At 41.6% G+C, this 17973-nt stretch overlaps 1 protein-coding gene across 11 annotated transcripts in view; it reads right to left on the reverse strand.

Annotated features, from left to right (window-relative positions):
• Positions 1–381: 381 nt before the first annotated feature.
• Positions 382–17973, reverse strand: part of Peak1 (pseudopodium enriched atypical kinase 1) — a 276412-nt gene continuing 258820 nt past the window's right edge. For 10 of the 11 annotated variants that reach the window (XM_078049235.1, XM_078049227.1, XM_078049236.1 and 7 more), the window contains one exon: positions 382–7146. In XM_078049235.1, the coding sequence (XP_077905361.1) occupies positions 5983–7146 (1164 nt within the window). In that variant the 3' untranslated portion in view covers positions 382–5982. The remainder of the gene's footprint in view (positions 7147–17973) is intronic. The other variant, XM_078049237.1, reaches the window with a different exon arrangement.

A 17973-nucleotide genomic window follows, 5' to 3' on the forward strand; every position in this document is an offset into this window, starting at 1 on the left:
CACTGGGAGAGTCAGCCAGATCTGGTGGTTAACCAAGCCTCTCACATGCAGCACAAACCCAGGAGGCCTACAGGTGACTGGTCAGCAGGGGGCAACCTCACACAGCAAACCTTCAGTCTTCTGAGGGCTGAGGGAAGCAGAAAGCCTCCACTTCCTCTCTGAAGCCCAGTTTTCTCAGATTGGAGAGGGACTGAAGAGAAAATGCAGTCCATGTCAGAGGGGAAGAGGCTCCAGAGGACAAAGGGCATGATGACTACTAGCTACCATTTCCTGTTTTAAGGACATGTGTCCATCCTGGGGGCAAGACAACAATGTGTGCAATCAAACCGACACTAGCATGTCTGTGTGGCAGAGTTAAAAGACAAGTGCTCAAAGACTGGCTTTTAATGTATATTAAAATGAATTTATTTACACAGTAACATGATGCCACAGAGTACACAGCAAAGTACCACAGCAAACCAAAGGTTGGCGCCTGGCCAAGGGGACCTGTTATGATTAATACAACTCTAAAATATGAAAGTAGGAAGATTAAGCTCTACAAAAAGAAACAGGATTTTCAAATATAGAGTGTCGGCAACGCCATGGAGAATTAAAGGGAGATCGGAATGAGGACTGGCATGATTCAAATCAGTGAGATGGATGATATCTTGCTTCTGCCTTCATCTCATGCCAAAATGCCCTGCACATCAACAGAAAATCCCAGCCCAGTGTATTCACACACAATCCTCTAGAGAACTGGTAGGGAAGGGATAACCAGGTAGTATCTGAGCAGGCTTCCTGGTGCAGTGTGGTTTCACCTTTCAGCAAAGCAACCCTGAAGCCACAGGGCTGGTCCAACATTCAAGTTATCCAGAGTGCGCACACACGCTAGCACACACTAACGGCAAAGGGGATTTTCTGTACTACAATAATATTCATAGCAAAATATATAGCTCTGTAGTTCTGCTAGGTTAAAAAATTTTCTGATTTCTTTTGATTCCCTGAAACTTCCTTGATTAAAAAAATCCATGGGGGCGGGTGGGATGGGTGAGGTGAGCAGGAAGGGACTAGGAGGCTCTCAGCGCGGAAGAGTGGGAGGGCTGTTGGAATGCAGGCCCCTGCAGCCCACCTAGGCGGGCAAAGCTTCCAGCAGTGGCTGATGCAACATCTATTCTAATTTCAAACAGCTGCAGAGAGGGAGTGTGTAACAGCTGTATAGCACCTTGTACAGTCTGGGCACTTATAAATACTAAATGATGGTGATGCTGAATGGTAAACACCTCTGCAGGAAGGTTTATAAAAATGGTACAATATGTTAAGAAATTTCTCAAGAGTTCTTAAACCTATTGAAACTATACTCTCTTTAAACAAACAAACAACCCCCCAAACCCCTAAACTTCAGCTCTCAGCATTATATGAAGTTCTCACACTGAGGTCTGGACAACAGCCACAGCCGTGCTACAGGGCTGAAAGAACTTCTCCCTAGATACCAGGGACTTCACTGTCTGCTCCAGGATTCTACCATCTTCATCATCATCTTCTTCTAATATACAAAATGGACTGCTTAAAAAAAATAGGTGCTTTTTAAAGGATGGATTTATCAGCTGAATACCCTAACATGGAATGTGTGTGAATTTCCCTCCCCTGCCATCTGTCAACCTCAGCCTCCTCATTGGAGAAGCATTGAGATAAAAAAGCTTGATTTCTTTGGTATAATCTGTCTAGGATCTTGTATTGCGCCTCTTCTGACTTCCCCAGGGCATCGTTTTTGGTCCATGGAGTCCCCACCTGCGGTGTTGCTGTGAGCACGGACAGCTGGACTTCAGTGCACTCTCCAGTAAGAGCAGCTCTTGGGTTTGTCTCAGCACAGAGCTATGGGCCTTTGAGTATATGAGCTCCAACGAGGTAAATCCAATAACCAGTTTTGCAGGTAGCCATTCTGTTCACTGTTTCAACCGGGCAGAATCTTCAATCCTTATCCACTAGTGAGGGGATGAAAAGCAATGCCAGTGTTGGCCCAGGGAGTCAAGTTCCGCTTGTCCCCTCTCCAAGTATGTTCATGCTTATACATCTAAATCACTGGAAATAACAGTGTGGGATCCTAAATCCATCCAAATTTCTAGGACTAGTCTGTATTTTTTTTCCAGATTACTGCTGATAAAGGGCAGGGGAGAATCCTAATTGCATGTTACCGGCAAAATTAAACGTCAGGTTACTTCCCAGTTCCAAAGTAGTTACAGCTCAACTTTGGAGAGCAGGGTGATAAATATTATCAAAAATATTTATGATAATGTTAGGCCCTACTATTTAGTGGGCCCCAAAGGTCTCTCATGAATTTTATAATATTAGAGAATCTAAAAAACAATTTTTGGTAGTTCCCAGAAATATCATTAACATTCCTCAGGTTGAGACTTCTTGGCTTAGAGATTTCTGTGTTCACAGATGTATTTATTGCATTTGGAAGTAGACGGGCCTAATCTGGCAATGGAAATGCTCTGACTCTAAACCCTGGTGTGTTTCTTTTCCGTCCATGAACCTCAGTAGTTAGGTAGGAGGGATGTTTGTGCCCCTCCATTCACCCAGTCCACCTTCTGAGGGCAAATCCCAAAACTCACTGCTATGCTGCTGGCTTCCAGTCCTAACTCAGCCTTAGGGTTGGTGGACCTCATTTGTGATTCTCATATTGTCGATCTATAGGTCATAATTGCTCTTTTTCTCATCCTGCTGTCATTCTTCCTGATTAGCTTCTGTGCTTCACATTAGTGTGCACATATCAAAAGGACTCTCCTCCATGGGCACAGTCCTCACTCTTTCTGTGGAACACCCTGTACCCTCTTCCTTTCAAGACAAGGTTACCACTCCAGCAAGGCACTCTGAGATACATTCATTCTTGCTCTTGGTTGCTCTAGCCACTGGCCTCTCTCTCTAGCACCCAAATGTGTCAGAGATTGTTCATGCTCATGTGGCTTAAGAAAAAATTCCAATGTGGGCTTAATTGTTCAAACTCTCAACATAGACAGAAGGATCTATACTAAAGACTTCAATAGAAAAGAAAAATATTTCCAATCAATTTTGAAGACAATAACTTGATGTTACTTGAGAAAACTTAAAGTGCTATACTAGTCACAATCCAAAAGTCATATATATATATAATATATATTATATGTTATATAATATGTAATATATTATATATATATTAAATGTGTGTGTGTAGTTGGTTCTACAGAGGGTAGGATTTCTTTTCAGTGGATGAATTAATTAAAAGTTCCTACCACAATTAAAATGAAAATGTAAAATATTTATGATAATGTTAGAATGACTGAATTTAATTATTTCAGAAAAATATTCTGAGGACCATCTGCTGTACAGCTTACCTAGAAATGCAGTTCTTTTCTCTATTCTGTTCTGACCTGTAACACCCTCTTTCCCTCCCCCTCACATTCTTTGGCCATCACCCAGAGAAAATTAATGTAGCCACCTGTCTCTGGGAAGCCTGAGGCCCTTCTCTGACTAGCTGGCATTCCTCTTTTGCCCTTCACAAACATGGATGTAGAAATAGTACTAACTATGTGCAGTATGAAGAGGTGCTCAGTCCCAGTGCTCTAAGACCGTGGTAGTGAGGTGTCCGTGCTTGTTCTACTGTGGAATGAAAGAGAAGGCTGAACACAGTCATAACAGAGTGGTGGTGGTGGGGGAAGATACCCAGAGACAGAACAAACAGAGGGACCAGGGAACATTAAATATGTAACCTCATTAAATAGTCAACATTCAAATTTACATGGGCAAGGCACCAGGAGAGTGACATTGAGAAAGTATGTCTCAATTTGCAAACTGTTGGGGAGGGGGCGGGTTGCAGGAATGCGCTGGCTGACATGGGCAGTGGTCTGTGCTGCCAGTTCAGTGCATAATTAGGCAAGGAGTTATGTGCACATGAGCTATGCTAAGAGGAACCAAACACCAGCCTGCCAGGCAAGGTGCAGCCATGCCACAGGACACTGAGGGAGTGGACTGCTGGCCTGCAGCGGCATGCCCACTCCATGGACATTCCTAGGCAAGACTCTTCTGTGGGCCCACCAGCCTCTTTCCTGGGAGTCCTGTACTACTGGCTGGGAGGACAAGGACATCCTCACGTGGAGCCTCACATGTCATTCTCTTAAAAAAAAAAAACACAATAAAATACATTCTTCTCCTTTCTTGATCCTCTTTGATACAGGTGAATCACTTGAAAGGCTATTACAAATGTTTAAAGTTTAGCAATTTCCAAGGCCACTAATATGCCATCTAAGTAATACTGCACAATCAGTCTCGGCTTTAAGAAAACTCTGTGCTGGTGGATAAGGGCCCCAGGCTTCATTGCCACCTAGGTGCAGAGAACACTACTATCAACTCTGCCGCACAGGCTGGCCTGTCTTCTATTTCCAGCATGTGTGTGCACACACACAGAAGCACACACTTGTACACACACTCATGCCATTCGAGTGACTCTTGGGATTTCAAGGTTGAAGTAAACAAATACTCACAGTTCTGTATACAACAAGCACACACACGCACACACACTCAGGTGAAAGGAACACTTGTCTTAGCGCAAATATGTCTGAGGGAAGAAGGGGAAGGTTTCTGTAGATCTCGCTTCAGGTGAGGTTGCAACATAGACAATGTAATATACAGCTAAAAAATAGATACAAAGATTGCACATACATCCACGGGAGAGGAGCATGGCCGGCAGCGAGCCCAGCTGCTATCAGCCACAGCCTCAGCAGTCAGCCTTCATGTGAGCTGTCCTCCAGAGCCATTTGAGAGTCCTAGGAGCAATGTGCCACTTACACCAGAAGGAGGTCTCTCTGGTAGGGTCAGTATCTCATCAGTGGCCTTCTCCCTGTCCCCTGCCTTCTGGCTATCCAAGTAGCCAGCTTCACAGTGCCATCTAAGCAGATCTTAGAGCTAAGCTGACAGCCGTTTCATTCAGGGCTGTTGTCTATAGCATTTGGTCGACTAGTTAACACTGGCTACTGATAGAAGGAAGCCGGCCAATTACTGCTTGGGGGAAAACTCTGATCAGACACTGCCAGCCCTGGCTGCCAACGCTGACAGCTCTGACAGTAATCAAAGAATAGTACTTTAAACTCTGTTCCCTGGTGGCCCCTAGAGAATTGCACATGCAAGAAAATCATCTCCTCATGTCCTGCCAGCTATTTATAAGCTCTGAACTGTGCTCCACCCTGCTGAGGCACTGGTGACACCACCTTGGGTCAGCCCTGTAATGGGCTGCAAGTGGCTGATAAACACCAACTTCATCGACAAGTGGGGACTGAGCAGAGGTGAAGGAGAACCAGGCAGTGGCAGCAGAAAGGAGGCTATTAGAGCTGTCCTCCGTGCAGTGCACACACTTATTGATAATAGGAATGAAAATGGGTCTGTGACCTAAAGTGTAGGGATTGCTCTTTTTCTTTCTACTGTCTGCTGGAACAAAGATATAGTCCCTGGTAACCAAAACTGGATTCATGCTAAGGATGCAAGTCTGCCTGGCAAAGGCTCAGTTATTGATAACCTAAAGGAAGAAGGAGTCTGTTGTGAGATTTACGGGATGATGGCAGAGGTTGGTTACATCTGACTATTGCTAGTAAGAATAAATACTTGTTTATAGAAAGACAGGTGATCTTCAGAATTATGGAGGAGCTGGCCACAGTTCATTGAGTTCACACCACAGGAGTTGTCCCTTCAAAGAGGTGCATTTTCATTTTTTACCTGCATTTGGGGGACTACTAGGATGAAAGATGTTCCAAGGGAAGGAAACTGCATGTTTGTGCAGTTGAATTTTGCAAAGTGAAAACAGACCCCGCTTGTCACTTGATCTGGAGTTGTGATAGCCTTCTGATAGACCCATCTGTTTATGGACAGGGATGGAAGGTTTGTCTCTCTGTTTTCTTTGAACTGTATAATGGGGCAGCACAGAGGGAATCATGAAGAACACGGAAATGTAGTAAAAGCAGCATCCAGGCCACATTAACGGTGTTGCAGGATTTTCACAATACAACTGAGGGAGTCTGTAGTAGCAAAGGCCAGATACTGAGCACAAAGCCAGTCCTCAAGGCTGATCCCTGCCTCCCTATCCAGGGCCTTCTCAGCAAACTTGATCATCAGCAGCGTTCGCTTGATGTCCAGCCAGTTTTGGAGCAGGGTGTTCCTCTGTGCTAGGCTTGGAGAGGCAGTGAATGTCTGGAAGAGATCTTCGCGGGGGCCCCAGAGCAGACACTGGAGGATGCCTTTCGCGTCGGAAATGAGGATGCGCTCAGAAGGGTTGGGATTCAGGAGGCAGCTGGCCAGCTGCTGCAGGCCCCGGGAGTAGGGGGAGCGGAGAGGGATGCGAGGCAGGTCTGCGTGGGTGTACTCCCTCTCCTTCAGCTCTGGGTTCTCATCAAAGGGGTTGGGCAGGTGCAGCATCTCATAGATGAGGATGCCTGTCTGGAACTCATCACACTTTTTATACTGGGTGGCTGTTATAATCTCGGGGGCAAGGCGGGACTGGTCCCGGAGGATCTCAGGGTCCACCAGATGGCTCTTCTGCTTGGCCTGAGAGAAGTTGCTCACAATAAGCCTCATGGGACAAGATGAGGTGGGGCTGGGCTCTGCAGGTCCAAGGCTCTGGGTGGCTCCGCCAGGCTGGTGGTGGACAAGCAGTAGGTTCTCTAGGCGTAGGTCGCAGTGAGTGACATGGTAGGGCTTGAGGTGCTCAAGGCCACAGCACAGCTGTAAGAGCAGCAGACACACTTGCCTCTCATACAAGTCAGGGCTTTTCCCATGATGGGCCAGAGAATCTCTCACAAAATCGGCCACAGTGAGATGGGGAACCTCTCTGGTGATGACCACAACATGGCTTCTCTGCTTCCTGTTTGTGACTCCCTGGCTGTCTTTCTGAGATGACTCTGTTTCAGAGCAGGCCTCTGTGTTTTTTCCATTAGTTTCTCCCTTCACTTCTTCTTCGCTGTCTTCCAATTCATCCTCTGCCTTTTCAGGGACATCAGGATCCTCCCAGGGAAGCAGACGATTAGGGACTTCAGCAAGGAAATGACCACAGTCCTGCTGGATATTAAAATGAACAGCCAGACTCTGCCGGACAGCCAAGCTATGATAATACTGCTGAGATTCTTTAGCTTTGCTCTTACAGATCTGAAAAAAGAAAGCAAGCAAGATAATATGAGACCCACACTTTCACAACCAGACTTTCGATGTACTCAAAAGGATTAACTTGGAAGGTTTAACTTGGTTAGGAACAAACAGTGAAGTCTTCAGAAAAGATCTTAGAAGTTCCATGCTGAGTGACAGTAATAATGATAGTAACACTTTCTCATGGCCATCTACACACAAGACTGTGCTTTGCACTCTATGTACTATTTCTAGTCTTCACACTGACCCCTCAAAGTAGGCTGAGGGTCTGTTTCCTGATGCTGGGAAAATTGGATAATCACATGCAGAAGAATGAAACTAGACCCCTATTTCTCATCGGTTACAAAAATCAACTTAAGATGGATAAAAGACTTAAATGTAAGGCCTGAAACTACTAGAAGAAAACACAGGGAAAATTCTTCAGGGTTTTGAAAGGGGCAACAATATTTTGGAGAGATCCCCCAAAGCATAGGCAACTAAAGCAACAACAGACAAATGGGATTATTTTAAACTAAAACACTTTCATACAGCAAAGGAAACACAACAGTGAAGAGACAACCTACAGGAGATAATATTTGCAAACGATGTATCTGACAAGTGGCAAATATCCAGACTGTATAAGGAATGCAACAACTTAAGAGCAAAAATAAATAAAAATAAAACTTAAAAATAAACAACAACAACAAAAAACTCCACCAAGTAAACAAATTTAATAATGGACAATCGACGTAAATAGGCATTTCTCAAAAGAAGATATATAAATGGCCAATAGGTATATGAAAAAATATTCAACATCACTAATCATTAGGGAAAGGCGAATCAAACCATAATATCACCTCACTGCAGTTAGAATGAATGACTATCAAAAAGACAAAAGATAGAGAGAGAAGATGGGAAGGGAGGGGAGAGGGGACAGTAGAGGATAGGAAAGGTAGCAGAATACAACAGTTACTAATATGGCATTATGTAAAAATGTGGATGTATAACCAATGTGATTCTGCAATCTGTATTTGGGGTAAAAATGGGAGTTCATAACCCACTTGAATCTAATATATGAAATATGATATGTCAAGAGCTTTGTAATGTTTTGAACAACCAATAAAACAAAACAAAACAAAACAAAAAAGACAAAAGATAAGTGCTGGTGAGAATATGGAAAAAAGAGAACCCATCTGTTACTGGGAATGTAAATGAGTACAACCATTATGGAAAACAGTATGAAGTGTCATCAAATAATTAAAAGTAGAACCATCACATAATTTAGCAATCCCATTCCAGGGTATGCATCCAATAGGTATACAGACAAATGAGATTATTTTAAATTAAAACACTTCCACACAGCAAAGGAAAAACAACAGTGAAGAGACAACCTACAGAATGGGAGAAAAATGAAATCAACAATGTTAAAGGAACATCTGTATTTCCATGTCCACTGTAGCACTATTACAATAGCCAAGGAATGGAAACTTAAGTGTCCACCAACTGATGAATGAAAAGAAAATGTGGTGTAAATACATAAAAAAGAACAAAACTCTGTTATTTGTGACAACTTGGATGGAGCTGAGATCATCATTTAAGTGAAACAAGCCAGGCACAGAAAGACAACTGCATGATCTCACTCATATGTGGAATCTAAAAAGACTGATCTCACATAAGTTGAGAGAACAGTGGTTACCAGAAGCTAGGGAGAGTAGAGTAGAGGGAGGGAGGCACGGAGAAAAGTGGTCAAAGGGTCTTTCCATAGTGATTTACAGCCCAGGTTTACCTACTTTATAGCCCAGATTTACCTACAGCCCAGTGGTTTACCTACTTTCCATAGTGGTTTACAGCCCAGATTTACAAAGCAGGCCAAACATGGCTCTTAACGTAGGCCAGGATACCTTATTTCATAATCCATCATCCTTTATGTTAATTTTTTATTGGTTAAGAGTGTGACATACTGTTGGCCCTGTAAGCCAGGCTCTCTTAACTTTTCAGTCACTGTCATGGTCACAACTCTGGCACTCACAGTTCATTGGCAGGGTAGGGGTAAAGAGTCATATGTCTGACCTTGTCAGAACAAAACCAACTTTCAACAGTAGGATTCTGAGTTTTATACTTTCTCTAAACAGGTCTCATTTAATGCCCAATATTCAGGCAGAAGAGCTTTGAAAAAGAACTTTATCAAGTGGTTATGGATCAAGGCAGTTTTGGGATCAAAAGCATCAGCCAAGAGTCCCATATACTGTAACAAGTATTTTTAGTCTCAAAGACTAGAAAAGCAAAAAGTAAGTAAAATCACCAGCCAAATGGGTTTATCCTCATGAGATAAAGAGACTGATTGTGGAAGACAGTCTCTCATGCCAGTGCACAGGCTATCATAGCCTGGTCAGGAGTCCCCTTATGACCCTGCTCACAGTGTATGCTGTGTTCTTCCTCCTCAGCAGGACACCGCCACATTTCAGATACCAAAGCCTCCCAGCAATAAGTACTCTCTATAGTGTGGACACTGCCTGTTTCTAAGAGTAATTCAGAAAAGGAGCAAATTTTTTAAAAAAGGATTTTCTACTTATTTTTACTTAAAAAGAAAAATGTACATTTTCTTAGGATGATGCCGATGGGTCCCCAGTTCTGAGAAGCAGCATGCTCTGATTTCCATTCAAATAGATGTTAAAAAGAAAAGAAAGGGAAGTAAGTCTCAGGGGACAAGGGCATCTCCTTCTCATTTAGTGGACTCATTATACTTAAGACTTGCTATCACTGAATAGTGCTATGGAAATAAGAAGTATGTATGTATCTATCTACCTGATGAGTTTGAAAAATGCTTTACATGAAGCATTTCTTTCTTTCTTTTTTCTTTTTTTTAAAAAAAGCAAACTTCTGATCTTGAAATGGATGTCCCCAGGGGAGTTCAAGTTCAATCATATATCTTTCAGAAAATACTATCTTTAGAAAGCTCTCAAAGTCTTAGCACATGCAGTGTAATATATAATCCTATATGTTCATGAATCACATGAATTCTTTCTATAATGTACTGTTGGCAATATTTCATGTTTATGTGTCACCAGGTATTTAAAAATTCTATACTAGCCATAATTTAGTTGTATAGGAGTTGGATCTGGCACATGGCGCCATTAACCTCTTAGCCAGTTTAAATAATTTACTTAATATCACATTGCCTATTAGACTGAAAGTTCAAGGGTTCCAACTCCTCAGTCTTTGAAAAGTCTATCAAATATCACTGAGTTAAGCTGAATGACACTGAAAGTTAAACTCCAGCTATTGTGTTGTAAAAAGGATACTCATCAAGGACTTAGGTGGCCAGGGATATAGCCCTGCCACTAGCTGTGTAACCTTGGACATATTCACTTTGCTTCTCTGGGTCTCAGTCTTCTTAATAAGGGACAATATAAAAAATACTAAAACTTACCTCACAGGGCAGTTGTGAAGATTACATAGGATCAAGTGTGTAGAAAACATCTGCTTACTATAAGTTGTACAAATTTAACACTTATAATGACAACTGGCAAATGTTAAAAGTGATGATATAATTTTAAAAGAGAACAAGAGTCCCGAGAGTCACTTGCCATAGCAGGGGGTTTGATAAAGGGCAGCCAATGAGCAACTGTTAAAGGTCAACACATCTGTGCCAGGGTCAGCCCTAACAAGTTTAAACCAGCAAATGTTCTAGCCCAAAATAAGTCAACCTCAGATTAAGAGAATGAATGGTTTGATCAAGTGTATAGTTTTTATTATGCCAAGTCACACTGAAGAGAACTCATGACCTGGTAATTTAACATTAGAAGCAGAGAAGATATTCTGATTGTGATATTCTAATTTTATTAGATACACACGGACACAGACACACGTTTTTATAAGGTCCTCCAGCATTCTGGGTATAGATAAGAACATGGACACTACAACCAGAATTTATGTTCAGCTTCACTGATCAACTTGAGATAAAGGATCAAAGTGATTTACGAAGAAGAAATGATAAATTGTTCCACCATGTTGGATGCTCTGAAGGAAAATGGTCTGTCTAGATAGCCAACCTGAGTAGGCGGCACTTTCTTATCTCTTCATTTTTACAATACACAGACAGGTTTAAGAATAATGGGTGGCTCTAGTTTAAGGGCAAAAGAAAATGGGACAAGACTGGAGTGTAAAAGAGAGGAAAATACTCGGGCTTTTAATTGGTTCATAACCACGAAACCAGTTATAACCCAAACACAGACCTATAGAGATTTCCATAATAGCATTTCACACAATGAGTATCTCATAAATCTTTATTATGGAGCCTGCAATGATGTTAATTTAGGTAGGAGAATTATATTATTCTATGCATCACATAGTAGCCATTTTTCAAATATTAATAACTTGACTCCTTTAGTTTAGCAAAAAAAAAAAAGCCCCCCAAAACTCAAAATGACCTGACTTCAGATGATAAATTTCTAGTCCAAAAGTTATTTCAGAAAACAAGCCACTCTTTCCAGAATAAATGGACAGGGTTCTTTTTGCCAGTTTTTTTTTTTCTTTTCTTACCCTATATTTTTTCTACCAGGGATCAAAGTAACTTCTGTTGGCTTCTCATTTTCATTTATCTTTCTTGAAAGGAATTCACATTCTTTCCTTAGAAAGGGTAGATGGATTGAACCAGAGAAATCTCAAGAAAGAGACCACTTTCCACACAGAATGATTTCCAGAGGACTCCTAGGCTGTCTCCCCAGTTGGTTTTTTTTTTGGGGGGGAGGGTAACCGGGGATTGAACTCAGGGGCATTCAACCACTGAGCCACATCCCCATCCCTATATTGTATTTTAATTTAGAGACAGGTTCTCACTGAGCTGCTTAGTGCCTCATTCATTACTGAAGCTGGCTTTGAACCTTCGATCCTCCTATCTCAGTCTCCTGAGCTGCTGGGATTACAGGCATGTGCCACTGTGCCTGGCTTGTTCCACTTTTAAAAAAGGAATAAAATGGTCTCATATCTTCATGTAAGAATCTCTTTTCTTCTCCTTCTCCTTCCTCCTCCTCTTCTTCTTCTTTTTCTTCGTGTGTGTGTGTGTGTGTGTGTGTGTGTGTGTGTGTGTGTGTCTGTGTATGAGTTGCTGGGGAGCTGGGGCTTGAATCCAGGATCTCATGCATGCTAGGCAAGTGTTCTGCCACTAAGCTTTACCCCCAGCTCAAGATTCCCTTTTCTAATGGAAGAAAAATCACCGTCTATTTAACTATGTGTAGAAAAACCTACTTAAAATGCTGCGTGTTTTGGCAGATTCTGTCCCTGTCTACATTCTTTGAAAGGGAAGAAAAACACTATGAGAGCCTCAGCCACAGAGACACTAGAGGGAGCTGCAGTATCAACATCCAGGCCTCATTTACTTGTAAACCATGCATGGAAACAAAACTAGGCTCTGGTGAAGGGCAAACCTTCTTGTAAAATACACCACAGGCCTCCTTCTGGAAAAATGTTGGTTCTAAGAAGGTGATGATGGTAAATTCATGCAAAGGGTACACTGCACAAGAAGAGCATGAACAGGACAAGAAGCTCATCCTGGGCATGGTGACCTCACTGCTTGAGCCACTCTTCAGAGGAGTCAGAGGAACATCAAAAGGAACAGTTAGCAGTTGGTAGGTACATCTCTCCCCCCATGTGAATAATGTACTGTTGCAAAAATGGGGGCTCAAGGAGAAACTGGGCACTTGTTTGCATTAATAAAGATCAGTGAGGACACAGAAGAGAAAGGAGAAATACTGGTTCCTACCAAGTGAGTGATCACAAGTTCTGACTGCTTCTCAGTACTTCTACCTGTAAGGCACAGCATCCCGAAACAATCTGATAAGATTGCCAAATACAGGGAAGGGGGCTCTTTAACTACCGACGATCATTTGTTGGGCAATGGAAAAACAAAACAGAATGAAAAACCATGTTTCCAAAATCAGAGCCAAATTAGTCTCTTCTGCGACCTTCTTAGATCCAGGTCAAAGCACATGACACACAAGCCTGATCTTAGCAGGGAAATGGAGCTTGATGATGGTTCCTTATACCCAGCCTAAAAAGTTTAATTTCAAACATGCATTTCAGCCCAGGGGATTATTTTCTATGTTGCTCATGGCAACTGTTCTGCATGCCTTTGAGGCAAATTTGCCATTTTCAAGCATTTATGTTTGTAATAAGAACCTCAATTTAGCTAACTTTTTTAAAGACTCTGTAAAGCTGTTATAAGCAGCAGGGAAAGAAAAGACAGGATATGGTCTAATACTGCTGACCTTCCATCTCTAATTTACCCCATCACTTGCCTCAACTACCACAAAAGCTTTTCAATGGGTCGCCCTTCCTCTCATGTGATTCTTCTCAAATATACCTTCCACGTGTTATCACTTGCCTATTTAAACTTCTTTCCATTATTTTCACAGGATAAAGCTCCTGGCCTCACATTCAGTCTCAGCCTTACTTCCCATCTCCTTTCCACTTGCATTTAACATACTAAACTGTCCGCAGCCGGCCCCTCACTCCTCCTCCTTCTCTTCACCTGAGAGATTCATTGGATTCCTAGTTTTTCATTTACACTCTTCTCAGGTGTTATTTCTGTTAGAGAAAATGCTAAACCGTAGAGCCCCTTACTTCTAATCTCTATTATTACAGTTAGCACACTGTTATTTTAAGAGCAGACACTTGTATCTTTAGGTTCTAACACAGGACAAGCCACATGGTGCATGCTCAATATGCCTATACAAAATACTAAGAAAAGGATGCATCTAGTCCAGTGTGGCCATGTGGTTTATTTACTCAGAGCGGCTAGATTACATGAACAGTTTTTATGAAACAGATGGAAGTTGGCAAGGTAATAGGGCAGGGGCAATGGCAGACAATCTGAATAACAGACACTCACTCATAAACGACCTGACTATACAACTGAGTAAAACTCAATCAATGAAGGCTGTCTGCAGAGTCCAGGCTGCCCTAGAGGTTCACTGAGTTTGCACTGTACAAAAACTAAACAAAACGACATGACTCTTCATCATTCCATTCAATTTTCTCTCCTTTCCCCCAAAGAAAGCAATAATTACAAAATACAGGACTCTTCAAAATTGGTCTACATTAGCTTTTATTTTTCTATTATGGGCCCAGTGTGCCTTCAGCCTACTTCCACTTTATCAGCAGGGAACCTCATTTTCATCTCAGACTGGGCATTTTACAGTGCCTCAGTGAACCTTAAGTGGGATGGATATTGTAGGGAATGAATTGTAGAGAGATAAAAATGAGAAACACTGACGATCACCACATTAGACCATCTGTGCTATTCTGCTGCGTTACACAAAACCACAAATGCAAACAGGAGAGTGTGCAGAGTGAAAACCTTCTAAACTGATACCCAGTATTTGATATTACCTCACTCTAGGAATACAGGCTGATTACCAAGTTGCATTCATTTCTTGATCTTCCTGGGAGGAGTACTGCTTTACTTGCAACTATATGGGGAAGACTCCTACAGTCAATGCTGTTGCAACTACATTCAAAAAGGATTAAATGTTGATTATATAAAATGTGATCTGGGCCCAAATTATTCAGGATTCCATATCATGGGAAGCTGCCATAAGACTTATCAGGTAGGTCAGGTATTTTATAGCTTGAATTGCTGCAAAAATGTTCACATACCCAAGAAACCCATTTTGGAGCCTAAGAAATTCAAGAAGGCAGTTGTATAAAATTTTATCATTTTATTTGTGACTTGTATTCATCGAATCTTTTCACTCCCTCAGAATATGATCAAAAGAAAATCAAACTTGTATTTCTGAGCCAGTTATTTAGGCTGACAGAATGATGCCTTAGTATGTTAACACAGAAGAAACTGAGGCACAGAGCAGCTCACTAATCAGCTCAGGTCCATAATAGGAATTCAATTAATTTGAATCAAAATTTGTAATTCCCAGTGTCCTTTTATCTCATTAATTAAAGGCATGGCTCTTTTTCCTATTAGACAATTCATTTTGATTCCAAGTTTGCTGAGCACCCCAAACCTCTTTGTAATAAGCCATTTTCCAGCTGAGACTCTTTGGTACCTCTGTATGCACTGAGCCATGAAATGGAGTGGACACTAACCTAGGATGGCTATGCATATATGCAGTTGGATGCTGATCAATTGCTTTCTGTAAAGTTTCAATGTTGGGCATGTTTGTGCTGAATTATGAAAGTGGAAGTGGTTTCACATCTAGTTTTTCCTTACCACTAAGCCAGTAATTAATTGCCTGTGTAGATAGTCTGAACTAGTTGTAAATTCTTACCAGTCACAGTTATTCCTTTTAATGCTTTTTCATTTAATGTCTTGCTTTCTCAGCATCCACCCAAATAAGATAAACAGAGACTCTGGAGTCAAAAGTGCAATAAAAGATGCTGGTCTCCACAGTTCACTTCTACTTTATTACAGCTTTTAACAGATTCTGGTGTAGCTGGAAGAAAGCAAGTAGCCCCGATCTTGTAATAGGGAAGTATGTATCTTCACTGAGCTTTGTGTGCCCTATCCTTGAAAACAAAGACCTGGACTACTTTAAAATGACAAGATAGCTACTACTCCAATTTGGAACTGTTGGGGATTAAAAAACCCCAAAACCAGAAAGTTATACTTTTTACTTACATGAGACTTTTAGCATCTTCTTCAAAGTAATTTTATCTAAATTTATTATGTGGTCTCTCAAGGCAGCATTTGTTAAAAAATGATCTCATGAGAGAAGTGGGGGGAAAAAAGTGTCCACCCTGCTTGCTGTCATTTATCCATCCAGGAACAACACTGAGGCACAGCAGGGTCAGTTTACTAACTACAGTGACTAATACGAAAGGTTCTACCAAGCAGTCAGGAGGCAGCCTGCCATGGAGCTGCTGATCCTGTGCAAAAGTGCCTCTGGCCTCAGTTTCTTCCTGTGTAGAATGGTGAAGGCCCTTCTAAAGTTGACTTGTTTACTGTGAGGATTATGGGTTTCATCAGTGGCTAGTCAGATTTTTGAAAGGGAGAAACAAGCAAGGTAGATTTTATTTAGAGAGCAGGAAAGTTAAGTTCATGCTTAAGTTTATGTTCAGTTTTACTTAGAAAGCAGGGAAATTAAGGGCTGGAGGTAAGCCAGCATGCAGCCCACAGAGACAGACAGTCTAATCTGCTGGGTGGTGGTTTGCCAAAGTGATGAGAGGATAAAAGAAGACATGGATGAGACAGAAACAGGAGATGAAGGTAAAATAGTGTTTGGGAATCAATTTGGCCTTTCCTTCATGCTCCCAGGCTCCCCATTCCCCTTTCCCTGTCTCTGCTTGGATATCCATCCTCACTATTATTGAGACAGTATTTTCTTGAGACTTACCAGAAACTGAACTCTTGACTTCTTCTGAGTCCTCTTTCTGTTCAAGCCCTCTATAACCATGGACATGGAGGCCTGTGGGACCCTGTTCTTTCCAACTGATTCTGCTTTGGGTCACTTAGATAGGTAGGGCTTTTTTTCACACTTTATATAGACTCTCCTACTACAATCTCATATATACTAAAGTTTGAACTAAATAAAATTAGTTAGGACTAAGAAACCATATTTCTAGGCTTGCCCTCTCTTCTGAATACCATCTTCAAAGTTTTATCTGGCTATTGGGCTTCTCTCCACTTGGCTGACCCATTTCTATGTTCCATAGAGAGCTTTTCTTTCTGTATTTTTTTTTCCTGATTCATATTTTAGTTGGTGGCATCACCATTCTCTTGCGGTTGTTCTACCTTGAAATTTTAGCAATGCTGCTCTCATCCCACATTCAGCCACTCACTAGACACTACTGCCTTCCTCAGTCTCTGAGCCACCCTGCCTCTTCCTTTCTTCTCTCTTATTACAGAGTCCCATTATTAGTTATCTGGATATTGCAATAGCATAATGGATAACTTCGCCATTTCCAGTCTTCCAGTTTCTTCCACCACAGTTTTCTTTCAAAATCATTAATTTTATGAGATCTTCTTTAAAAATAGCATGGGGCTGGAGGTGTAGCTCAGTGGTAGAACACTTGCTTATTGTGTTTAAGGACTTGGGTGAACCTCAGCACCACAAAAACAAAGCAAAAAAAAAAAAAAAAGTAAAATAAAAATCCTTAATGGCTTCCTACAAAATAAAGCCTAGTCTCTTTAGTTTTAATTTTTAATAATATATGAATATATAAAACATATTTTTGCAATCCTAGGGTTGAACCTGAAAGTGTTCTACCACTGAGCTTTATCCTCCAGCCTTTTTTTATTTTTTGAGGCAGTGTCTTGCTAAGTTGTTCAGGCTGTCCTCAAACTTCAATTCTATTACCTCATTTTCTGGAATAGCTGGGATTACAGGCATATAACACCATGCCCCATTAGTCTAACCTCTTGAACTCATAATTCAAAAACTCCAATTCTGGTACAATCTTTTTTTTGGGGGGGGGCAGGGTATTGGGGATTGAACCCAGGGGCACTTTAATACTGAGCTACATCCCAGCCCTTTTATTTTTTATTTATGGTACGGGGGTTTGAACCCAGGGGCGCTCGACTGCTGAGCCACATCCCTAGCCCTTTTTATTTTATTTATTTTTTAGTTTTTGGTGGACACAATATCTTTATTTTATTTTTATGTGGTGCTAAGGATCGAACCCAGCATCCCACGCATGCCAGGCAAGCGTGCTACTGCTTGAGCCACATCCCCAGCCCCCCTAGCCCTTTTAAAAAATATTTTATCCATTAATCTTCATCCATCTTTATATCTCTCTACATCACTCTGACCCTTCATTATGATCTTGTTTGAAAGTCGTTTTTATCTTCCTACCAGGAGACAAAGCTCCTTGAGGGCAAGGTCTTTGACTTATTCAGGT

The sequence above is a fragment of the Ictidomys tridecemlineatus genome, chromosome 5 (assembly GCF_052094955.1).
Source record: "Ictidomys tridecemlineatus isolate mIctTri1 chromosome 5, mIctTri1.hap1, whole genome shotgun sequence".
NCBI classification, from domain to species: domain Eukaryota; kingdom Metazoa; phylum Chordata; class Mammalia; order Rodentia; family Sciuridae; genus Ictidomys; species Ictidomys tridecemlineatus.